At 36.6% G+C, this 23,467-nt stretch overlaps 2 protein-coding genes across 4 annotated transcripts in view; one reads left to right on the forward strand and one right to left on the reverse strand.

Annotated features, from left to right (window-relative positions):
- Positions 1-19,595, reverse strand: part of GEN1 (GEN1 Holliday junction 5' flap endonuclease) — a 31,929-nt gene extending 12,334 nt beyond the window's left edge. The window contains exons 1-6 of one of the 3 annotated variants that reach the window (XM_053201209.1): positions 19,172-19,595; positions 11,508-11,683; positions 10,638-10,824; positions 6,713-6,889; positions 5,217-5,327; positions 2,429-2,502 (exon numbers count right to left, since the gene is read on the reverse strand). In XM_053201209.1, the coding sequence (XP_053057184.1) occupies positions 2,429-2,502; positions 5,217-5,327; positions 6,713-6,889; positions 10,638-10,824; positions 11,508-11,668 (710 nt within the window). In that variant the 5' untranslated portion in view covers positions 11,669-11,683; positions 19,172-19,595. Of the gene's footprint in view, positions 1-2,428; positions 2,503-5,216; positions 5,328-6,712; positions 6,890-10,637; positions 10,825-11,507; positions 11,711-19,171 lie in introns of all 3 variants that reach the window. The other 2 variants (XM_053201208.1, XM_015078372.3) reach the window with 2 other exon arrangements.
- Positions 19,596-19,725: 130 nt separating this feature from the next.
- Positions 19,726-23,467, forward strand: part of SMC6 (structural maintenance of chromosomes 6) — a 77,486-nt gene continuing 73,744 nt past the window's right edge. Inside the window, exon 1 of the mRNA XM_027077945.2 lies at positions 19,726-19,927. The gene's annotated coding sequence lies outside the window, so the exon portion shown is untranslated. The remainder of the gene's footprint in view (positions 19,928-23,467) is intronic.

The following is a 23,467-nucleotide window of genomic DNA, read 5'->3' on the forward strand; positions in this document are numbered from 1 at the left end:
AAAACAAAACAAAACAAAAACAAGGTCACCAAAATGCCATGCTCTCAAAGGTCAGCCTATTCTGTTCCCTTACCACTTGTCTCATTTTCCCTTTGCAGGAGATGAAGTTGCTGGCCCAGCCTGTGAAAACTCTCAGTCTATGTACCTCAATTTAAAAATGTGGTTCCAAAGACAACAGAATTGCAACAGGGGGAAGAGAGAATCAGACAGTCACAGAGGAAAAGAGAAGGAGGACACAGGAGGGGGAGGACAGGGAGGAGGCAGGAGAGAGAGGAAGGGTGAGGGAAGAGAGAAATATGTGTTTAATATACATGTGTTCACGTGTATACTCTTGTATTCATTTTTTTTTTTTTAAAGAATCCTAAGTTAGGCAGCAATATGTAGAGAGAATGAGATGTATATACCTGTTTGATCTCTCTTCTGTGTGCCAGAGTATAAAACAAATAGAATCATGTACATGAACATTACCCTGTATCAGGAACTGGGAGCAGGGTAAAGGATAAAACTAAATAGAACATCAAACTTCTGGGTAAAAATTGTTTAAAAAATCTAGACCATTTGAAATTATCATTTTCTTAAAATCTTATGCAAGCAGCAAAAACATTACCTGTTAAATGAGTGATTTTAAAGAAAATGCTTTCAGGGGCGCCTGGGTGGCGCAGTCGGTTAAGCGTCCGACTTCAGCCAGGTCACGATCTCACGGTCCGTGAGTTCGAGCCCCGCGTCGGGCTCTGGGCTGATGGCTCAGAGCCTGGAGCATGTTTCCGATTCTGTGTCTCCCTCTCTCTCTGCCCCTCCCCCGTTCATGCTCTGTCTCTCTCTGTCCCAAAAATAAATAAACGTTGAAAAAAAAAAATCCTTAAAAAAAAAAAAAAAAAAAAAGAAAATGCTTTCAGCTAAAATGTCCACTGAATAAAAAGTAAATTTTATTTTTGGCCAAAATTCTAGGTAACATAAAACCACCAAGGGGATAGTTAAGTATTCATCATAAAACATAAGTGCTCTGAGTTATATTCCTCTGCTTATAGAAGTTAAAGTTCGAATAAAAAGCTGAATTATCTCTTTAGTACCTTGTGCAGGATCTGACACCAGGAGTTATTATTTGGCTTTTGGAATTTCTGATTCATTTATTACAAAGACCAAGTATAAGCTTGCTAAAAATTAGCATTAATAGATGCTGGTTAAATACACAGAAACTTCAAATGTGGAAGAAAAAAAAAACCTAGGGGGAAAGTCAGTCTAAATTAATCAGTTAGAATGGCACATAATGATAATGTAATTTTATGTAATGTAATAAAATGTAATTTTATTCTCTTCAAGTGTTCAAACATTTCATAAAATGTTGCCAAAAATACATACTTGCTGAAACTATTACAATAAGAATGATCTGTAGTTAGTCAAGTGCCATACCTTCTTGCTTTTTATTCTTTATATTATTCTTCACATTCCCAAATGATTCCAGGCCAAAGTATATCTTTTTTTTCCTGCTCTGGCATCATATTCACTGATACCAGTAATGGATATATTGAAGTCTTAGATATATCAGTAGCTTTATAGCTTTCGAAGGAGCACAACAATTTCAAGTTTTTTTCATGGCCATTCCTTCTTGATTTCTACAACTTAATGTTTCCTTTCATGCACTCACCATCTCAAACCTATTGAAGGCCAAGACTGCTTTAAGTCTCCTAGTTATCCCAGTTCCTTCTTATTCATTTGACACTTTATCATTAATATTAATTTTAAATATTAAATAATTAATATTAACATAGACTTGCTTTCATTAAGTAAACATAATTCACATGGTTTCAAAATTAAATAGCACAGTTGGTAAACTTCCATATATTCTGTACCTTAATTGTCTTGATTCCTCAAATTGTATAGACTAAATCAATTAGAATTTATATATTACTAAATATGTGGCTATAGAAGAAAGGGCACTCAAGGAAAAATTTTGACCAAGTGTTACTTATTAAATATTTGCAATATGTCAGGCATTTCACTTATAGAGTATATGATATCAAAATATTTTATATAGAAAATAATTTTAAATAAAAATTATTTTACAGTTATGTTTACCTTTACTTGGTGGGAAAATAGTCTAAAATAGCCTGTGGTAAAAGCACGAGGTTATAAATAAACACATTTGGCATCTTACTACTTGTGTTTGTAGTGACCTAATAATGAAAAAAATACAATATGGCTTAGGACACATACTTTCATCCTTTCTTTAAAAAAACCTCACAATAAATAAAAATCAGTGATTTTGTTTATTTATTATTATTATTTTTTAAATCTGTGATTTTAAATGAAAATATAGAGGAGCTTAAAAATACAAAACTCTGTCTCAGAAAGCATAATACTTTTTGAAATATTTACTATTCAGTTCAAAAAGAATAAATGTCTAATGTCACAAGAAAGTTTTAGTTACCTTTGAAGTAAACTTTGCCCTTTCAAAATCTGTATAAGTTTTAATGCTTGCTCTTTTCCAACTCCAGGGACTCCCTTTCAGAAAGTGGAAAAGAAATGCCAATGTTAATCACAGGGGAATGGAGAAATAAAGTATGGCATATCCTGCAATCTGAGATTGTGCAGCTGACAGAATAAGGTAACTAGGTCACGATAGGAAAAGATGTGCAAGGTATACTGCCATGTGTAAAACAAAGATCGCAGAATAGCTCACCCTGTGATCTAAATCTGTCAGTAAAATAACTACTACATCATCCATTAATCTATGCAAACAACAAAGTCACAGGGTTATATACTTAACTGTTGACAGCACTTATTTTAAGGGAGGGAGGAAAAGAATTTTAGAAGGCTTTTACTTTTTATGTTAATTACTTTACTTTGATAATCTTTTAATTTGATCTACTTCAAGTTATATTTGTAATCAGAAAAAGCATGTTCATTTACTCTGATGAACATTTAATATTTAAAAACTCGGATATCAAAAGAGAACAATGTTCTTCCAAGTTAACTCTTGAAATGAAAACTTAAGAAAAATGAAAACAAGTGTTAACTGTCCAACACACAATAAAATGTCAATAAATGTATACCTGCAGGACAATTTCTTGTTTGAGTCATCCAGTTCCTAGAGAAGTTTATGCATGTATCCTTATAAGCAGGGCTGCCATTTAGCAATGTGCACTGGGACAGACATACCAGTGTTAAGGAATACTTCCTAATCGGTTAATAAATATTCATTGCACAAGCATCCTAAGTGCCTGCTGGCAAAGGGGTCTCCCCTCCAGTCTGAATCTCCTTCCCAACCCACTTACAGTCAGGATCAGCCTACTAAAAGGGTCACACCTGGCATAAGAGTGGTTCCCAGAAGTCTGTTTCATGGCTATAGCCTATATCTTTGCATACAGGTTGCTACAGATTTTGTATACCACCCTTCTTATATTAGCATTTAGCTACATCTTAAGCTTTTTGAAGGTAAATCATGTTAGTCCATAAGTCTTATAAATCTTTAAGTAGAACAATATAAATGGATAGTGGTTTCGTTACAAAGGATAGAAAATGTCAAAATAGCTAAGGTTAATGCATAATGTAACACCACTATAGCTAAAATTGGTTTCTGTGAGTTTAATTTTGCGAATTTTTTCTTACTTTCAACATTCAGCTGTTTCTAGACTTTATTATATAATGACATACGGGAAATAAAAATCTTCTATTTCAGAATGAGAACTATAATGAAATAATTATTTTTGTGTTATTTAAAAGTTTCCCTCCTCCTGCTTCCTTTAGTTACTACTTAAAAGAGTGATTTCTCTAAGTCAGTCAGAGACAGATATGATATGTTTTCACTCATATGCGGATCTTGAGAAACTTAACAGAAGACCATCGGGGAAGGGAAGGGGCAAAAAATACAAACACAGAGGGAGGGAGGCAAGCCATAAGAGACTCTTAAATACAGAACAAACTGAGGGTTGATGGGGGGTGGGGGAGAGGGGAAAGTGGGTGATGGGCACTGAGGAGGGCACTTGTTGGGATGAGCACTGTGTGTTGTATGTAAGCCAATTTGACAATACATTATATTAAAAATAAATTTAAAAATAGTGATTTCTCTGATCACTGAGGACATAAGTTAGAAATGAGGGTTAATAATTTTAGTATCCTATTTTTTCCCTCTCCCCTAAGCTCTGATAAAAATATATATATATTCTCTCTCTCTCTCTCTCTCTCTCTCTCTCTCTCTCTCTCTATATATATATATATATATATATATGTCATTCTTCTTTAGACTTCTCTTGGGGATTGGGGTGCCTGGGTGGCTCAGCTGGTTAAGCATCTGACTTCAGCTCAGGTCACGACCTCGCGGCTTGTGAGTTCATGCCCTGCATCGGGCTCTGTGCTGACAGCTCAGAGCCTGGAGCCTGCTTTGGATTCTGTGTCTCCCTCTCTTTCTCTGCCCCTCCCCTGCTTGCACTCTCCCTCTCTCTCAAAAATAAACAAACATTAAAAAATAAATAAAATTATAGACTTTTCTTGGGGATGGAATATGTAGTCTAACAAGGGATTCAGTAAGAATACAGAAATGATCAGTAAGGACATGATGACAGGACTACATACTAAGAACTACAAGACAAATCATTCAATATTTTTAAACATACTTAAGAATGGGGTTATCCTTGTAATGCTTAATTTATCACTCACCTATTAGTACACCTATTTGTTTATTGTGCATCTTAAATAAAATGTTTTCATGAATAAAACTCAGTGCAATGCTAAGAAGCAAGGAGGGATAAATGGCTTACCCCAATAATTACATCGCCTAGCAACAGTAATAACATTGAGCATGTGCAGTTGGAAAGCTGGAAGGAAGACTGAAAACCACAAAATAGACAAAACAGTGATAGAAACTAATATTGGTATGATATGAGGAAAGAGTGATTCTTATACATTTTTAAAACGGTGGTAAAACTTGAATGTGAATCTCTTAGTCTAGAGTAAGTCTTAAAGTCTTGATCTTCAAGCTGTGGGACTAGTTACTATTCCATTCTCATTTGCAACATTCAGTGTCACAAGGAACCAGCTTTTTAATGCCACTTGAAATGCTGGTTCTTTTAGTTACTGAGTTGTTTATTATGCCTAAAATTATACTCTAAGTTAGGTTATTAATCATATAGCCATATTATTTTCATATTTATGCAGCATGTAAGACATCAAAAAAGATACACTGTGACCAGTAAGTAAATACGACAATCTAAGTGTACCTTGGGGAGATAATCACAGCCAAGTAGTATCGCCAGTCCGACCAGAGCCTCTCTATCCAAACCTAGTTTACTCTTGATAGATGGCATTGTGTAACAATCAACATGTGGATCCTGGAAGAAACTACGGATTTAGTTTCATCTTCAAAAAGTAAACATTTATACATTAAGCATTACAAAAACTAATTGGTCAGAGTGGTCTCTAAATGCTTAATTATTCCTTAAAGTTAAGTGGGAAAAATTGTGGTGATCACCAGGATCTTCAGACTCCAACACTTCAATATCCGGAAATAAAGTCATAGTTTCAAAAATGGCTTAAAAAATAAACTATTATAGTCAAAATGTTCCTCTTTATTATTTTTGATGTTTTACAAAATATTTTCAATTTACAAAATTACACACTGTAAAGTGTATATTATAAAAAGTAAACATTCCCAGTAAGTGCATCATCTAAAATTAACTATTAGTGGGGCCCCTGGGTTCAGTCAGTTAAGCATCTGACTTTGGCTCAGGGCATGATCTCACAGTTCGTGAGTTCAAGCCCCATGTCTGGCTCTGTGCTGACAGTGAGGAACCTGGAGCCCGGAGCCCACTTCAAGTTCTGTGTCTCCCTCTCTCTCTGCCCTTCCCTGCTCACACTTTGTCTCTCTCTGTCTCAAAAATAAACACTTAAAAAATTAACTATTATTCATAGTGTAGTACATGTTCTTTCAAAAAACACTTTGACGCATAAATACAAATATTTATTATTAGCTATATTTTTAAGCAAAAATAGAATTATATGGAAGTGCTACTTTGTAACATGTTTTTGCTTGCTAATATATCTTTAATATCAGTAATACGTATCTTTTTAATGACTGCTTGTTATTACATTATAATGGACTCTGAGGCAATGTTTCTCAGTGAGCACACAATGAACATTTTCAGAGGGGTAACAGAATTGTCTGGCAAGAGGTTTTTAGCTTTCTGGGCTCCAATCTACCAAATGTCTGTTGTCTTGGCCAACTTTAAAAAGTTACAACCAAAATTTCCCCTAACCTCTCTGAGAACCATGGCTGTATTCAACCATTCCCTAGAAATGGGCATTTGGGTTGTCTGCCACATTTTTGTAATTACTAATAATGTTGCAATTAACATCCTCATACATCTCTTCTTGCGTATTTGGAGGTGTTGTTGAAGATAAATTACTAAAAATGGAAATCTGGGGTCAAAGCAAAACATTTCATATGCATTTTTATAATATATTATCAAAACATTTAGAATTAAACCATGTGAAACAAATCAAGCCCTTAAGAGAGAAATGCACATTTCAAAGAAAATGAACTATGCGTCAATGATATCTGTAACAACAGTAAACATTTATTTCATTTAGCAATTGCTGTGTGCCAGGTATTGTGGTAATCATTTTACACATATTGTTTCATTCCATCATTTAATAATCCCTTTTAAAAACGTACTTTGTGAAACAAATGCTGACAGAGAGAAAGAAACAAAGGTACCTTGGTATTCATAGAGAAATTCCTATAAACAGTCTGGGCTCCATATAGGAAAGCATCCCCATCATTGGTGAGGCAGCCGTCCACATAACCACTGGCATTAAGATAAGCACACATGGCTTCAGCTTCCCCAGCAGCTTGGACCCAGGGAATTCCTAAGCATTCCAGCATATCAAGGCACTGGAAAGAAAACGTAGGAGCAAGATATCTAAGACCATTTTTATTGCTCTTTCTTTCAGTGTTTAACTGATTTCTACATGACAAATATTAACTATTTAAGTGTTTTACAAATTCTGATATTTAAGAAATAACTGGAAATTTGAATACTGAATACTTTATGGCATTACAGAATGATTGCTTAACTTTAGGTGTGACAATAAGAAATGTACTGTTGTTATGTTTTTGTTTATTTTTAAGAGCCCTTATCTTTTAGACAAAGATAATGAAATGAGACTGAAGCAATATTGTGTCTGGGATTTGCTCCAGAACGACATGGGAGAAGGGACTGAGTGGGGACATAGGTGAAACAAGAGTTGATAATTGTTTAAGATTGATGATAATTGTTTAATTACTTTTGTGTTGATTTAACATTTTCTATAATGAAAACTTAAAAAATTTTAACGTCCATTAAAAAGTAATCCATATTCAGGATGCCTGGGTGGCTCAGTCAGTTAAGTGTCTGACTCCTGATTTTGGCTCAGGTCTTGATCTCATGGTACTCACAGTTCGTGAGTTCGAGCCCCACATTGGGCTCTGTGCTGACAGTGCAGAGCCTGCTTGGGATTTTCTCTTTCCCTCTCTCCCTGCCTCTCCCCCATTTGTGCTGTCTCTCTCTCTCGAAATAAATAAACTTTAAAAAAGCACTCCACATTCAATTAAAAATTAATTTAAAAATATTCAATTTGCATTTTGGTCACTGTTATCTCAAGATTAAAGAGAAATATCTTCTAAATGATTAATAGTTAATCACAGTAAGATTTAATATCTGCAAAATAACAAAAATTCTTCTCCCATGATGGGAGCTCTTCCCATGAGCGCTTCCAAAGAAGATACTATTATCCAATTTTACTTGAGACCTTAAGGTTCTTTTTTCTTCCTCTATCATGTCTGTACAATGAAACTCTCATGTTGTGGGAAACCAAGTAGGAGTCAGTTGTTGATTTGCTCCTAGAAGTCAATTGTCTGTGCAAGCGATTTCTTTCTATCAATTTGCTGACTCATGAACAATCCTCTGTGAGTTTTCCTTGCATTTGAGTTGAATCTGGATGAACAGCTTGTAATTTAGCCTTATAGCCTACTGCATTGTTTCTTGTCATTTTCACATTCCACATTGAGAAATACTGGGTATGGTGAGGAAAAATGCCTTTTTACCGGTAGTTTTAGAGACTGATAAAGTAAATATCATCTATTGCTTTAACTGACTGCTTGCATGCTACATTACATAATACAAACCTCTGCTAGATGTTGTCCAAGGTGGACAAGGTTCAAAAAGACAAAGTACTGTGTTAGAAAAAGAGTACTTTCCAGGACTCTGGCTGGGTGACTTTAGGGAGATAGAATTATCTTTTCATAATAAACAAAAGAATTTGGAAGTTATTTTCGATTCCTGCATTGTCATTCCAATTCTTCAAAAACCAGCACAGAATTTGGAAGGCTGGTTGTAAATTTTGCTACCCTAAGTGTCTGTCATGTGGGGCGGTATTGGAGGAAGACTAATTTGTGTTTTCATGCTTATACCTAAGAGACTGCAGTGGGTTAGCAGGAAGTAGGGCCTAGAAACTGAGGGTACAGAAATATAAAAATGAAAGTTTTATTCATTCAGGCAATACTGAACACACACAAAATGCTTAAGGACATCACAATTACTGCAATAAAGAAACAGAAATGGAACAATTTTCTCAAGAAGAGATGGACATCTTTTTGTTTTATACTGGGTATTAATGCCCTGAGTATACAGACCATGGATATTTCTAGGAACAGACTATACAAGAAATAATTAGAATCCAGTACAGATATTTTCTTCAACTACTGATAGTCATTAAGGTGGAAAAAGTCACCAACTGAAAACTATTTTTTAAAATCTTATGTGAATAGAAAATAAAATTTCAAGAAAAAATGATTAATTTATACAATATTGTTTAAAAGAAATGAACTTTTTAACCATAATTAAAAAGAAAACAGGGATATGAATTAAAAGCAAATATAATAAAAAGTTTATATCCTTAACATAAAGAAAACAAAAGAAAAAAATTTCTTTATCTTGGGGTTGTGAGTTTGAGCCCTGCATTGGGTATATAGATTACTTAAAAATAAAATCTGGGGGACCTAGATGGCTCAGTCGGTTGAGCAACCAACTTTGGCTCAGGTCATGATCTCATGGTTCACGATTTCGAGCCCTATGTTGGGCTTGGGCTCGGGCTCGGGCTCACAGCTCACTGCTGTCCCAATCCCACTTGGGATTCTCTGTCTCCCTCTCTCTGCCCCTCCCCATCTTGCACTCTCTCAAAAATAAATGAACATTTAAAATAAAAAAAAAATCTTAAAAAAAAAAAGACCAATATATATTAAATATATACTATATGTACTCCTACATATTACATAAACAAAGAAATATCTTTTGTTTTTATATACTAAATAATACAAAGATAAACCTCCTACCACCTGATGTTCTTTGGGTGTACTGAAACCGCTTATCTCATATCTGTGCTGATGGAAAGTGACTGGCGAGAGCTAGAAAATCATTCCTAAACTTTGGTCTGTCTGTCTGTCTGTCTGTCTGTCTATCTATCTATCTATCCATCCCACTTTGGGTAATTATGTTAAAATCCCAAATCACAAGAAAAAGCTATGTACACAAAAAAATCTTCCTAAGTTCACATGTAATAGAGAACCGAAAAGCAAACCATGTATGAAATGATGAGGGATGATTTCAGAGCTTTTTATAGTATTTCATACATGTTGCACAACCATTACAAGTGATGGATTTGGAAAGAATGTGGCAACAGGCATATAAGGGTATGATAAGTTAACAGTCCAAGATAGAGGCACCTGGGTCGCTCAGTCGGTTAAGCAGCTGACTTTGGCTCAGGTCATGACCTCATAGTTGGTGGGATTGAGCCCTGTGTCGGGCTCTGTGCTGATGGCTCAGAGCCTGGAGCCTGCTTCGGATTCTGTGTCTCCCTCTCTCTCTCTCTCTGCCCCTCCCCCACTAATGCTCTGTCTCTCTCAAAAATAAACATAAAAAAAAAAGTCCAAGATAAAAATCACTTGTGCACTATTAAAGGCAAGTTTAAAAAAATATATACATTTGAAGAGAGGCAAAATAATAGTTGCTTTTTATTTTTTTCATTATATATTTCATTATAGATGATCTCTCCATTTCTTAACTTCTATAAAAATACATATTTTGTAATATATAAGTGTATTAAAATATAACAATAAGTACTTTTAAAAATTAGAAAGTCCTAAATATATATTCTATATATGAACTATCATTAATTCTGAATGAGTGAAGTATGAATTAATTAGATCTCTATTTTGGGAATTCTTTAAGTGCTGAAGATGTCACAACAGGTAACATGTATTAACTCCCTACTATGCAGTGGTTGCTTTAAATATCAGATATTTTTAATTTTTCTAATTTTCACCCTATCCCTGCAAAGTGCTACTTTCCTCATTGCACAGGATAGGAAATGAGGCAGATATAATTTAAAAATCTTGCTCAACATCTCAGAATTTCTATATGCCAGAGCCAGGGCTTGAACTTGGTCAGTTTCACTACAGAATATCAACTTGTCTCTATACACACTGGCCTTCTATTTACAGTAAGTTTAGTGAGTATTAAAGATAATTATATAACAACCTTTATCAGAGTAAAATGTACTCACCACTTCATATGACAATTATTGAATCATATCTAAATGCTCACCTCTTTTAAGACTGATTTAAAATGTGATCTCCCTGTTTTCTGAGACCATGTTTTTCCAGAAGGCCCATACCGAGTCTGATTCCTCCTGCTTATGACATCAGCTTTCAGCTTTGGGGGTTCCCCTTCCATAACGAACACCAGTTTTACATCCATTAGCGTTAAATATGAGATACGAAAAAATAAGTTCCTTAAATATAAAAATTAATAATATATTAATCTTCATACATTGATAGTGAAAGTCTACACAGCAGTATGACATAATGGCAAGAACATCAGACTAGTATCAAAAAGGTTACATACATGCAATAACATTTTATTTATTAACATTTTGCTTTAAGTGAACTGAGAAAACACTAAATGTTTTTAAGCAAGAGGGATTTATGATTGTTCTAAGTGCTACATGGAAAACAGTTTGGAGAAGGAGGAGGCCAGGAACTGAGGGAGGAAAACTCATGAGGAGGTCATTTCAGAACAGATGAGAGGGTGGTGGCAGTGAGGTGGTGCCTCTGGACATTGACCAAAGTTTATGAACACATGGTATATTCTGGAAGTAGAGCTGGCAAGACTTTCTGATAGATTGGATGTGAGGAGGGGTCAAACAGAGAGAATGGCTCCCAATTTTCTGGCTTCTAGTCGCCAAAGCATCCTAGTGGCTATGTTAAGCAGGCAGCTAGGTCTTTGAATCTGGAGCTCAAAGAGTAAGAAGTACAAATTTGTGAGTCATCAATTTAGAGATGGCAGAGGCAGACATGTTAATATATTTTAAAATCTCAAAACGTAAAGCAACAACAATAAACAAAGTGGAAACAAAACCAAGATGTCATCTGCTGATACAATCATACATTTATATCCTAAGAACTTTTACTCTACCTGAGGTGGGGCTTCAGGACTGTTCCAATCATTTTTTTGACTGTCTGTGCTTCACATACCCAGAGACTCAGATCAACTGCAATGGTTTTCCCACCAAGATTATGCAAGTGGATGTGTTGTTTAACAGGCTCCAAAATTTGCCACAAGTCATTCACTCCCATTATGGTGATTATCTGCTGTTATTTGAAACACACTTCAAAAGACTGTTAAAAGACACAGAAGCTCAGAATAGAAATTCAAATAATATATGTTAGTTTAGGATAATTCATAAATAGAGAATTCTTTTATTTATTTACTTATTTATTATTTATTTATTTATTTATTTCAGACGTCAGCCTTTCCTTTGTTTTTTCTTTTATTATGAAATGTATTGTCAAATTGGTTTCCATACAACACCCAGTGCTCATCCCAACAGGTGCCCTCCTCAATGCCCATCACCTACTTCACCTCCTTCCCACCCCGCATCAACCCTCAGTTTAGTCTCAGTTTTTAAGAGTCTCTTATGGTTTGGCTCCCTCCTTCTCTAACTGCCCCCTACCCCAACCCCAAGTCAGCTTTTCCAAATGAATCAAGAACATCTGAAACATTAACAATGGTGGTAACTGACCTACTAGCTACAAAAATACTGATGTAACTAACGGAGTAAAAGCTATTTGCAAATTGTACCATGCTAAATCTATCCTTAAAAATCCACTCATTAACAAATATGGGTTTCTCTGTAGTACTGAAAAATAAAGTTATTTTAAAATTTAATGTAACCCAAATGTAAATGGTCTTGTCCCTCCTCATTCTTTCTTCTTCTCTATGTTCTCTTTAGCAGTGGTAGAGAATATTTTTCACATGGTTACATTAATATTAAATGAAACTTAGAAAATAAAAGGAAAAAAACCCAAAATGGTAAAATTGGCTTTGTTCCAGCTGTTAACAAGGGATAACACAAGCAGCTATGGGCACTGGGGATGCTGTAAATCATATCTGTCTACTTGAGAATTCACTCCTTGATTTACATATCCAAAGCAAGAGTAGGACTAGTCCCCTACCATAATCAGGAAAAATAAGAAAACAAAAGCAAGAAAGCAGGCATGTTAAAGTAAACTAAAGAAAAAAAAAGTCCCAAGGGGTCATTGCAGGAAAAGTCAATGGAAGATTGTGGGCGGGGGGGGGGGGGGGGGGGGGGGGGGGGCGGTGTGGACAGAAAATGGAGAGTTGAAAGGATATGCGATATCTTTTTAAAAAGAGCTTTGGCTTTTCAAATTGCAATGCCACACATACTCATTGTAGAAAAATAAAATAAAGTCTTCTAAAAGAACAAAGAATTTTAAATCACCTATAGTGCCACTATTCAAAGTAAACTAATGTTAAACTCTTCTGTGTACAAGACATTTTAAAGACAAAAGTGGCTTGAACTCTGGTATTCTAGCTTTGGTATTTTCTACAGTTGTTTTTCTTTACTAAACACCTGTATCTCTTTTTCTCTTACTTTGCTATTATTTGATAAGAGTATTATGTAGTATTTGCAGTGAAAATTCAGTTTGACTCTACAAACATAATCCAGATTACCATCCTCTGAAAATGACCTTAATTCATTCCAGAAACACAAAGTAGGATATAAAAAATATTACAAAAGGCTATCACCATGCAAAATGCAAAACCAATGCAAAGCCATTCTAAATTTAAAAAAAAAAAAGCAAATTTTCTCAAATTGTACATGGCTGCAAAAATAAATAAATAAAGGCTGGAAGTATTGTTACTTTCTCTGCACTTCTCTGAATCTTAATTTTATAATGTGGCCAGTGCCACAGGTATTATTTTGTGCATTTATTTTTTATGAAGAACTGCACCAATATTTGCTGATATGTCACCTTACAAAGAATATACAGATTTAAATGCAAAGGATAAAGCATTAGGTAGTGAATGGTACCTCAGTGTTAATATCGTCTACTTCACGTAAGAAGTCTCACTGGTTGAATGTGGCATTGTGGCATCAATTCAGAGATAGTTTTATCTCTTTGTTAATGTGAAAAGTTGTAGCTAATTCTGGAAAGAGTGGGGACATATATATTTTCTAATTCATTATTATGAAAGGAAACAAGGCTTCTAAGTCTTAAACATCAGAATGCATAAAATTCAGAAGTAGCAAGTTTGAGAGGGAAGTTCTTTTGACAGTTGCTTTTCTTTCGTGATTCAAGTTGTACACTGGAATGAATTGCTAACTGAAGGAAATTATGAGATTTTTCTCTCGGGCGCAACATTATAACTGATCATATTTCATTTAAATGTACCCCTGGTTCTAGCCTTCAAAATTTTAAATGCAGGTCTTCTGATTAGCAAAAGCTCTCCCAGGAATTTAGGATATCTCTTAGTTGTGTGCAGATTTATATAAAAAGATATTGACCGTAGCACTGTTTATAACAGTGAAACAATGAGCAGAACCAAATGTCCATCAATAGAGGAGTATCTTTAATAAATTATGGCAGGTTGAAATAGAACAGATGATGCAGCAAAAAAATGGGATAGATCTACATGTACAATCTCCAAGTTTTAAAGTGAAAACAGGTACAACATAGATTATATTTCAGGGATGACTATAGTTCAGGGATGGGGACATGAATTACTCTTCAAAATATACTCTCCTTTGTGCTAATTTTTAAAATAATCATATGTATGTATTACTTCTCAAATTAAAAAAAGTTTTAAAAAATGTAGTCCTATCTGGAGCACCTGGGTGGCTCAGTCAGTTAAGCATCTGACTCTTGGTTTTGGCTCAGGTCATGATCCCATAGTTTGTGAGTTTGAGCTCCATGTCCGTCTCTGTGTTGACAGTGTGCAGCCTGCTTGGGAGTTTTCTCCCCCTCTCTCTCTCAAAAAATAAACATAATTTTTTTTTTTTTTAATGTGGTCCTATCTGTAAAAGGTTGGGGAAATAAAACAAGAAATCTTTAGATGGTTTGCATCTTGCCTAAAAATTACGAGACCAAATATGGCTAGAGTTCATGGGTCAAGTCAAAAAGCAAAGTTCTGCAAATATATAATACCTGATATCAAATCTGACTTCAGTATGGCTTTTTTAGGGATGAGAGACTCACATTTTCCGGTTTCTGTCATACCATCTAGGAGCTAGTCATGAAAACTTAGGCAAGGTGCATCCTTTCCTCTGGCCTTTCCAGTTTGCAAGTTCCTTCCTTTTTGTCTTACCTCTAAAGCTTCATTACATGATTTTACTAATATTACATAATATTATTCACTACATAATATTACTAGTATATATGTAATGAACAAAGATTGCCATCTTGTGCAGTGTTGTTTACGGTGGCACACATAAGCATACATTTATGTAAAGGACTGCCATGCATATTGTATTCCTTCCGAAGGCTGTAGAAAGAAAAGAGACATTGATGAGGCAGCCTCTTGATTACACACTGTTGTCCTCTAAATATTTCAAGCACATTAGGAACGTTTTGCAAAGACTTTAATGGAATATTATTCACTAGGGCAGCCATGCCTAGAAAAAAGTAAGCTTGGAATTAATTCTACTAAAACATTAAAATTCCACAGATTGGATCCCTTAAGCAACATAGAGAGGGCTTTTAACTAAGCCCATAAATAGTATTTTTAGTATAAATATTACGCTTAAAACTTAATTCTTCATGCTATTTTATTTTCTTTTGTCAGAATAAACCTGGTTCAAAGGATGACCATCACAGTTATGTCACAAAACAACCAGCACTGGTAGTTGAACAGATACCTGTAACGTCTACCTAGAACATGTTTTAGTTATTCCTTTATTAAAATGGGAGTGAAGACTACAAAATGTAACTACAGCTATTTAAACACAACTGTTAAGAACAATGTAGGCAAAAAGAAAAAGAGTAGCAGAATTATCTGTTGGTTCCAGAAAAGCAAAATCTGACTATCTCTGAGCTAAAGTGTTCTCTTCTCCAATTTTCCTGAGTTATGTGGTATGTTCCAGAAAAATGTCTCTTTCGTTGCCAATCTTTTTGGTCACCGTATTTTAAAATCCATCTCAAAGCTTTTAAAACCACTTTGATCCCTTAACCTACAGTCCCTGTGTATCTATTGAAATGGATTTGAAAAAGGTGAATCTCTCTTGTGCTCCCCAAGCACACTCCTATAAAGTAGTAATGCTCCGTTTCTTTCATAAGCATGGAAGAATTGTTGCTATTGTGAAATATGCCTTTTTGACCATTTTCTCTGAATGACAGGAATCAAGGGGACATTTTTATAGGAGCTAGACATGCCCCAACAAATCTTTTTTCTCTGAGTAACTTTACATTAATGAACTTCTATTAGACCTTCTTGAATTACTGCAAGGCTCTACACAGCCTTGACTACTTTTAACTAATAATAATAATAATAATAATAATAATAATGAATTAGAACTATGCCAAGCAACATGTTAAAAGGATTGGGAGTGGGCATGGGATATGGAAAGTGAGCAAAAGGAATTATAGGAAGAATATTTTTAGAATCAGTTAGAGGCAGACTACACCAGAAAGGACATTACTGCTGAGTGTCCTTTGAAGAGTCTATAATGAACTCTTCTAATAATATATAATGAACTCTCCCTAATAATATTTTTCCCACTTCATCGGACATCTCCACTGAGCTCTTAACTAGAACATCTAATTGCCTACTTTACCTTCACATGGATGCATAACAGGCATCCAACTCTTGATTTCATCTCTCCCCAGAACTGTTTTACTTATCTCTCCACAATATCCAGTTGCTTAGGCCAAAAACCTAGCCGTCCTCTTTGATTCTCCTCTTTACTTGATTCCCCAACACCCATTCCATCAGCAAGTCCTCTACCTCCAAAATATATCCTAAATCCCTATTTCTAACGATAGTCCCCCCCGCCCTGCGTTTTCCTGTATACAACTGTAACAGTCACCCAACTGGCCTCCCTGCTTCTACTTTTTACATCCCTCCACTTCTATGAAAACAATCGTTTTCATAGAAGCCAGAGTGATCCTGTTTGAAAATCTAAAGCATATGCTTTAAAATCATCTTCCTGTTTGTACATGTTAATTTACTTATGTTGATATAGCCAGTTATACAATGCAAAAAATATTAATGTAGAATTACATTAAGTGTTCTACATGCAGTACATTATTTTAAAATACTATTTTTAGGATTATTTTCATTAGACCTATGATCTAAATTGGTTAAGTTTAAAATGCATGTTTTTTGAAAATCACTCATAAAAGCAGAATATATAAAAAGAATATCCCAATAGTTCTGAAAGGGCAAAATTATATGAAATGTGTATTTTATGAAAAACAACACCACAACATGTTTTAAGAATGTAGTTAATACAAAATGTCTATTCTAATCATCTATTGTTTTCCACTTCTTTGCACCAATGCTTCCTCTGAACACTAAGTTGCAATGGGAAGATTGTAAACGTATGTAAAGTTTCAAAAGGGACAGAACGCAACAGTTTTTAAGATATTCAAGTGCAACTACACTCAAAGATAGAACAGATGGTTTTTGAATGAGGTCATGATCAACCTGATGAGGTTACTCTAAAATAGCTCAGCATGCACATATATCAAACTCACCCAAAACTACATATAATTTTCCCTTATTTTTTAATAGGGTACAATTAAAAAAAATTGTGGTGTGGGATTTGGTGTCTACTCCCATATTTTATAATGTGATAATCTTACTGACATCAATCTGATCATGCAGTCAATATAAATTACATATAAAGTCTCTTTAACATATTAACAATTGCTGAGAATTAAAGTGACACAAGAATACTTACATGAATCAAAAACATCAGAATAACCCTAGCAAATAACTTTATAATGTATTAGTGGCTTCAATTTATTTAATTTACTGAAAGAGCATTAGACTTGGGATTGGAAACCTAGGATTTTGGTCTTGGATACTGAAGCTGTATGACCTTGGAAGACATTTAACCAACCCATCTACAAAATGAGAGGTAGGAAACCAGATGAACTATAAAACTCTAATATCCTTTGAATCTCATGACCAATTTTGGGTAAGTTGGTACTAAAATAAAATCACTCGATATTCGTTAGTATTGCTTGACAGAAAGAACATGAATTTCTAATTTAAAGGAAGGGCTCAAGAATCCACTTCAGGTTAAAACAAAACAAATCCTTTGATGTAACCATATGGTGCCCATAAATCAATTTATGCTCCTAAAACTTCCTTAAGAGCTAATAAGCTTTTATTGGTTAATTATAAAACTGAATGAGGTGAGAAAAGCACAGAACCTTGCTAATTTCACTAATGAATCAAATTTTAAAGAACATAAACAGAGGTCACTGGTTAGATTTATGCAAAAATACACATTTTGTTAGGCCAACAGTTTTCCAATTTTATTTAAGTTTTAAGCAAAAACATTAGGGAAAAAACTTTGTAGCAATAAAGCAAAAAATACTTTAAGTTTCCCAATTCCCATTTCAAGACTGTTTTCATATAAAGATAGGCAAATAGTTTCTTTAAGTACAAGACTGAATTGTATGGGTTTACTACGTAAGTTCACTAATTGATGCTAGTTTAATTTTCTTCAGTTTTATTTTCATATGAATTTAGCTTAAACTTTGAAGGATAATATACCCGGCTTAACTTATAGTTATCAATAAATCTTTATTATATGTCCACTATGTACCAGGAACTCTAGATGCTAGAGATACAATAATGAAAGATAAAGCCCTGCATCTAAAGACCCCAGGAGGGCAACTGAGCGTAGAGATGAAAAGAGAATTACAACAATGTGTCAAGTACAGGCAGAGGTATTATGAGTGAGCTATAGGAGTATATAAAGTACTCTACGTAATACTGGGCATCAAGTGACATCTGAGCAAAAACCTCCCAACTGTTTCCTATTGTTTACCAACAAGGACCTCTTGGACCAGACTGTAGGGTTTTAGCGTAGTCTGACCAGGTCCTACTTTTCATGCAAGGGCCACACTGGGAATATGATATACATTTGATTACCTTTAGAGGCAAAAGGCGACTTCGATGGAAGGAATTTCATTACTGGGGCTGAGAAATTTATCATCTATCTATTTGGGGGTGAAGTGGGGTAGCGGTAAATGCCACTTTTTCCTATCTACAACGGGAGGTTGTGGAGTAAATAAGATAGATTATTTAACTAGATCAACCCAACTCTTGAAGAGCTGTGTAAAGGCAGAAGAGAAGAGATAGGTTTAATGACGGGCTGAAAACATCCCTGAAAGTTACGTCAAGGAACTTAAAACTTAATTAGTTCCGATACTTATTGGGTTGGTTTACAATAATAGGCCAGTGCGGGGGGGGGGGGGGAGGCTGTAAACAATCACAATGCCTTCAGGTAATTGCTATCATGTTTTTCAGAGCACGTTAACAAGGAAAAAGGGACACTCCAGTGTGACTTTGCCCGCTTCGGCCTAGAACCGGGCGTGGGCGTTTGCTCCAGTGTGCGGGAAGGAAGGACATCCAGGGGCCATCCGCCTCTGCGGAGCCGCCAGCGGCCAGGCACGCAAGGCCAGAGCGTGGTCAGGCGGCTCTCCCACCGTACTCCCAGCCGAGCCTCTGACCAGGGTTCGCAGGAGCGCCCCTAACCCAGCTTTTCAAAGGAGCCAGAGGAAGGCCGGCGGGGCCGCCTCTCCACGGTCCGCGGGACTTACCCGGACAACCTTTTCTCCTTGGTTTTGGAAGACGCCCCTCCGTCATTTACTAGTTTGGCCTGAATCCTAACTACTGCTGCCTCCAAGTTTCCAAACTTTCTCTTCTAAAATAAAAAAATTTAAAAACTTAAGTGGAAAAAAAAAGAAAAGGAAAAGTTCTCTACCTTTTTCGCTAAGCAAAGACTAACGTCTGGGACTCAGCACCCCAACCCGGGAAGCCGCCACAATCACTTCTAATTCGGCGCCCTCTCTCAATGGCCCCGCCTCTTCCGGGAAGTAACCGTCCCCTTTCCGCGACCAGTCTCTCTCTAGGCTTTTCTGGCTTTTAGCCGGTCGGCTCTACGCATGCTTGGAACTGTTGCCGGGGTACTCCGAGTTCTCTTCCCTTTCATTTAGGCAAATCACCCGGCCCCCCAAGTCTCGCCGCAGCCGAGCCCCGCGAGCCTACCAGCTTCCCCGCCCGCCGAGGAGCACTTCCGGCCCCTCCTCTTAGACGCTAGTGGCGCGAAAACCCTGAAACGCGCACGCGCGGGCAGAGCCCTGGCGGGAGGGGGGGGCGGGGCGCAGGCGCGTAGTGTCCCGCGGTGGGCGCCAGGGCAGCTAGGCTCCTGCCTTCTCCCACCGCGGGCGCGCGGTTCCCGGCGGGCCAACGGTGGCCAGCCGAGGCCGAGACGACCCAGGGTGTCCTTAGCGTCCCGCTGCACCGCGACAACCGCGCTGATCGTGTTCCTTGGGGGAGACTTCGACTTGTTCGAGGTAAGGTGAGGGCGCGCGCTGTCGCTCTCCCTTGCTCCGGATCCATCCCCTGTCGTTACCCCCTTAGCCGGCGCCCCACAGCCCACCTAGCGGCGGCTCGGTCAGCGGAGCTGCTGCGGTGTCCAGGGTATCCCCGCGGGCCCGAGTGGACCAGCCGGCCGGCGCGGATTTTCGGGCTGTCTCTGCGGGCGACACAGGTCCCCTGAACCGCGGGAAACTTGCCCGTTGCAGCTGAGCCCCTCCTCGGGCGGCTCCGTCGGCGGGGCTGAGAAATCCTGGCCCTGGCTGTTGGACCCGGCGCCCGGCCCCAAGCTGCATTCAGGCTTAGAAGACTTACTTGCTCGAGGGGATGGGGTCAGGAGGGAGGGTGGGCTCGGACATCCGGCTCTTGGAGCGAATCTGATACCCTCACCAGCAGCAACTTCGTCTGTTTACGAGATGTATGCAAATAGCACTTAAATTGGATTTGTTGTTAAATCCCAGCTTCATGACAACGCAGGCTGTATTATCTAGAAAAAGTAAAATGTAACGTTTGGAGGTTTTATGGTGGCATTTCTTTTCCCTCTTGTGGAAATAAACTGGAGAAGAATCGCGACTGGGAATTGCGGAATACTAGAGTCAAGGATAGAGAAAGGGCTGTAGGACCAATACGACTTGAGATAAAACTGATAATTCTTGGAAAAATCAACTATTTTGTTTTTAAACCCTGAAGGCAGAATTTATGTGAGCGCTTATTACTTGGTGTATATTTTGTGTATATTTCATTAACAGCGAGTGCTTTAAGGCAAGGTATTCCGGAATGTATATTCTAAGGGGGGGAAAAAAGCGCCCAAACTCCCTAACTTTTAGATGGCTGCTATATAGTCTTTTAAAGTAGTCAATAGCAAGAAAATAAAAAAAAAATTTCAGTATCCTGTACAGTGGACTGCAGGTAGTTCCACGGGCGTGTGGGTGGGAGGGAACATAATAGAACTTCTACTTAGATTTACTTTATCTCGTTCTAGTACTGTGTGAAATACACCGAGTGATAATTTTATGTCAAAATGTGTATTCCAAATTTCTTTTCCTGAATGGGTGGGCGTACAGAAAGTTTGGAGATCACTAGAATATTGCTTTAAAAAACATGTTTTTATATGAGAGAACCAGTGTTGAGTGACCCAGAGTTTATTGGTATCACCTCTTTAGGTTTTATTTCTTATTCTGTTAATGGAGGAAAATAGCTGTAGTACCCAGTGGGCCACATTCTTCAATATGTGTTAAATATGTAATGAATATAAAGCATTTAGTATTGAGCCTGGCAGAAAAGTAACTACAAATGGTACATTAAAGTTGTTAAAGTGAGAATCTGTTTTTATTCCCCAAAGGTTTATTTTACTGAGTGTCTAGATGTAGAATTTTATATAAAACCTGCCTAAATCTTGACTTACCATTTTTAGACCTAAGTTAGGAAAATTAACCAAAGCTATACTTGACTGACTTTCAGGAATCAATAAACAAGTAACTCAAAATTTTACCATAGTAGTATGCATTATATTTAAGGCATAATTACCTGTTACACTTCTGTATACACATACACTCATAAGTCCAGGTAACTGAGGGTCAAGTATAGTCACTTATATTAATGTTAGCATTTTGATTCACTAGTACATGAGATACATCTTTTCTCATTCAACATACCTAGTGACCAAATTCAAAATAATTTCTGTAGCTTTCTTAGCAACACTTCCAATTCCACCCCTACTGCAGAGTATATTTTACTGTCTATTGGCTTCACCATCTCAGTATCCTAGGATGGCTTCAAACTCAGTGTTTCCAAACAAAATAAATGTATTGTTTACTTCTTTTCTTTCCAGATCTGCTCTGTCTACTTATAATGGCATTTAGCCTTGTGTGAAGATTGTTTCCAAAACTGAAGCACAAGATGAAATTTTATAAAGCCCAATTTTTAATTGGTTCAAATAGCAACATTAGAAGGACACAGCACAATAGAATCCTTTTTGTAGTTTTTATACATTAACAAAAAATAGATAAGAAGATGGGTAGATTAATATCCAATTTCACTACCTATAAACAAACTCAGTTGTTCATGCCTGGAGGAACCTGGGCATTGAAGAGGTTTGACTTTGGGTTTTGACAAACTTGGGTTTAGATCTGAGCTCTGATAATTTGTAGCTAGACAGACCTGGGCAAAATGTCTTATGGAGCCTCAATATCCCCTTTTGTAAAATAAGGACAGTACTTAAAAAATGTTGGGGATTAAAGGAGATATTCAACAAATGTTACTTCTACTTCCCCACTTTACTCATACTTTTAAATCTCTTGATTTCTTCTGTTCCTTCATTATTGATATTGCCACTACTTTTGTTCAGTGCCCCTCATCCTTTCGAGGCTGTCTCTTTTGCCTCTAATCTCCCTCTCTCATCTTCCTTTTATACTGAGGCCACAGGGATGTTTTAAAAACATATATCTGAGTGTTCACATTTTATTATCTGAAATGCTGTGCTTAGTATTTCCCAGTTTTGCTGATCTGAGTTATTTGATAGGTGGACGTATGAATTTTTTCATGTCTTTAAATATTTATGATGTCTTATGATTTTATGATATATCCCAAGCAGTGTGTTTAATGAGTTCATTACATTTAAAATGAGATTGTTTAATGCAGAATTGAGGATGTTGGTGGTGGTGAGAGGGGCAGAATTGGGGATGAGGTAAACACAGCCCACTGCAGATTCAGATATAGCAGCAATTTGCCTTTATTTTTTTAAATTATTTTTTAACTTTATTTTTGCGAGAGAGTGTGTGCAAGTGAGTGGGACAGGGGCAGAGAGAGAGAACAGGTGAGAGAGATTCCAAGCAGGCACTGTGCTGTCAGTGCAGAGCTGGGTGTGTGGCTCAATCTCACAAATCTTGAGATCACTGACCTGAGCGGAAATCAAGAGTCTGATGCTTAACAGACTGAGCCACCCTGGCACCTCTGCCGTTATTTTTAACCTCTATTTCCTATTGATAATTTCAGTTCTGTTATGTCTGTACTCACTGCTGTTAGTCCCTACTTGGATATTAATGAGAAGTATGAATTATTATATGGATCACAATAAAATCTAAAATTTAGGAATTTAAAATCCTGTTGAAGTGTATTTGATCCATTAGATTTCCAGTTCACTTATTTTCTATAATGAACTCTTGCTTATTGATTTTTCTTCTTGAACTTATTTTTTATTGATAGTTGCATATTTGTTACTATTCTACTCTGATTTGCTTCCTGTGAGGGAGAGAGATGTTCCTTAATTCTGACTTTTTTTTATTGTAAATAAACACATAATGAGCTTTTATGGATGTATTAAAAGTCCCAGAGGAGATGTTTTCCATTTTGTGTGTATATCAGAATATTAGAAGTATTTTTCTTTGCACCTGTTTTTATGTCTCTTTAGCCTTTTGGAAACAGTTTTATTGTATTAACTTGTATCTAATGCTCAGGACATTCATATGTGTTTTTAAAAATTCATTATCATTAAATTACAAAGTGATTCCTATTTTAAA

This window comes from Acinonyx jubatus, chromosome A3, assembly GCF_027475565.1.
Source record: "Acinonyx jubatus isolate Ajub_Pintada_27869175 chromosome A3, VMU_Ajub_asm_v1.0, whole genome shotgun sequence".
NCBI classification, from domain to species: Eukaryota; Metazoa; Chordata; class Mammalia; order Carnivora; family Felidae; genus Acinonyx; species Acinonyx jubatus.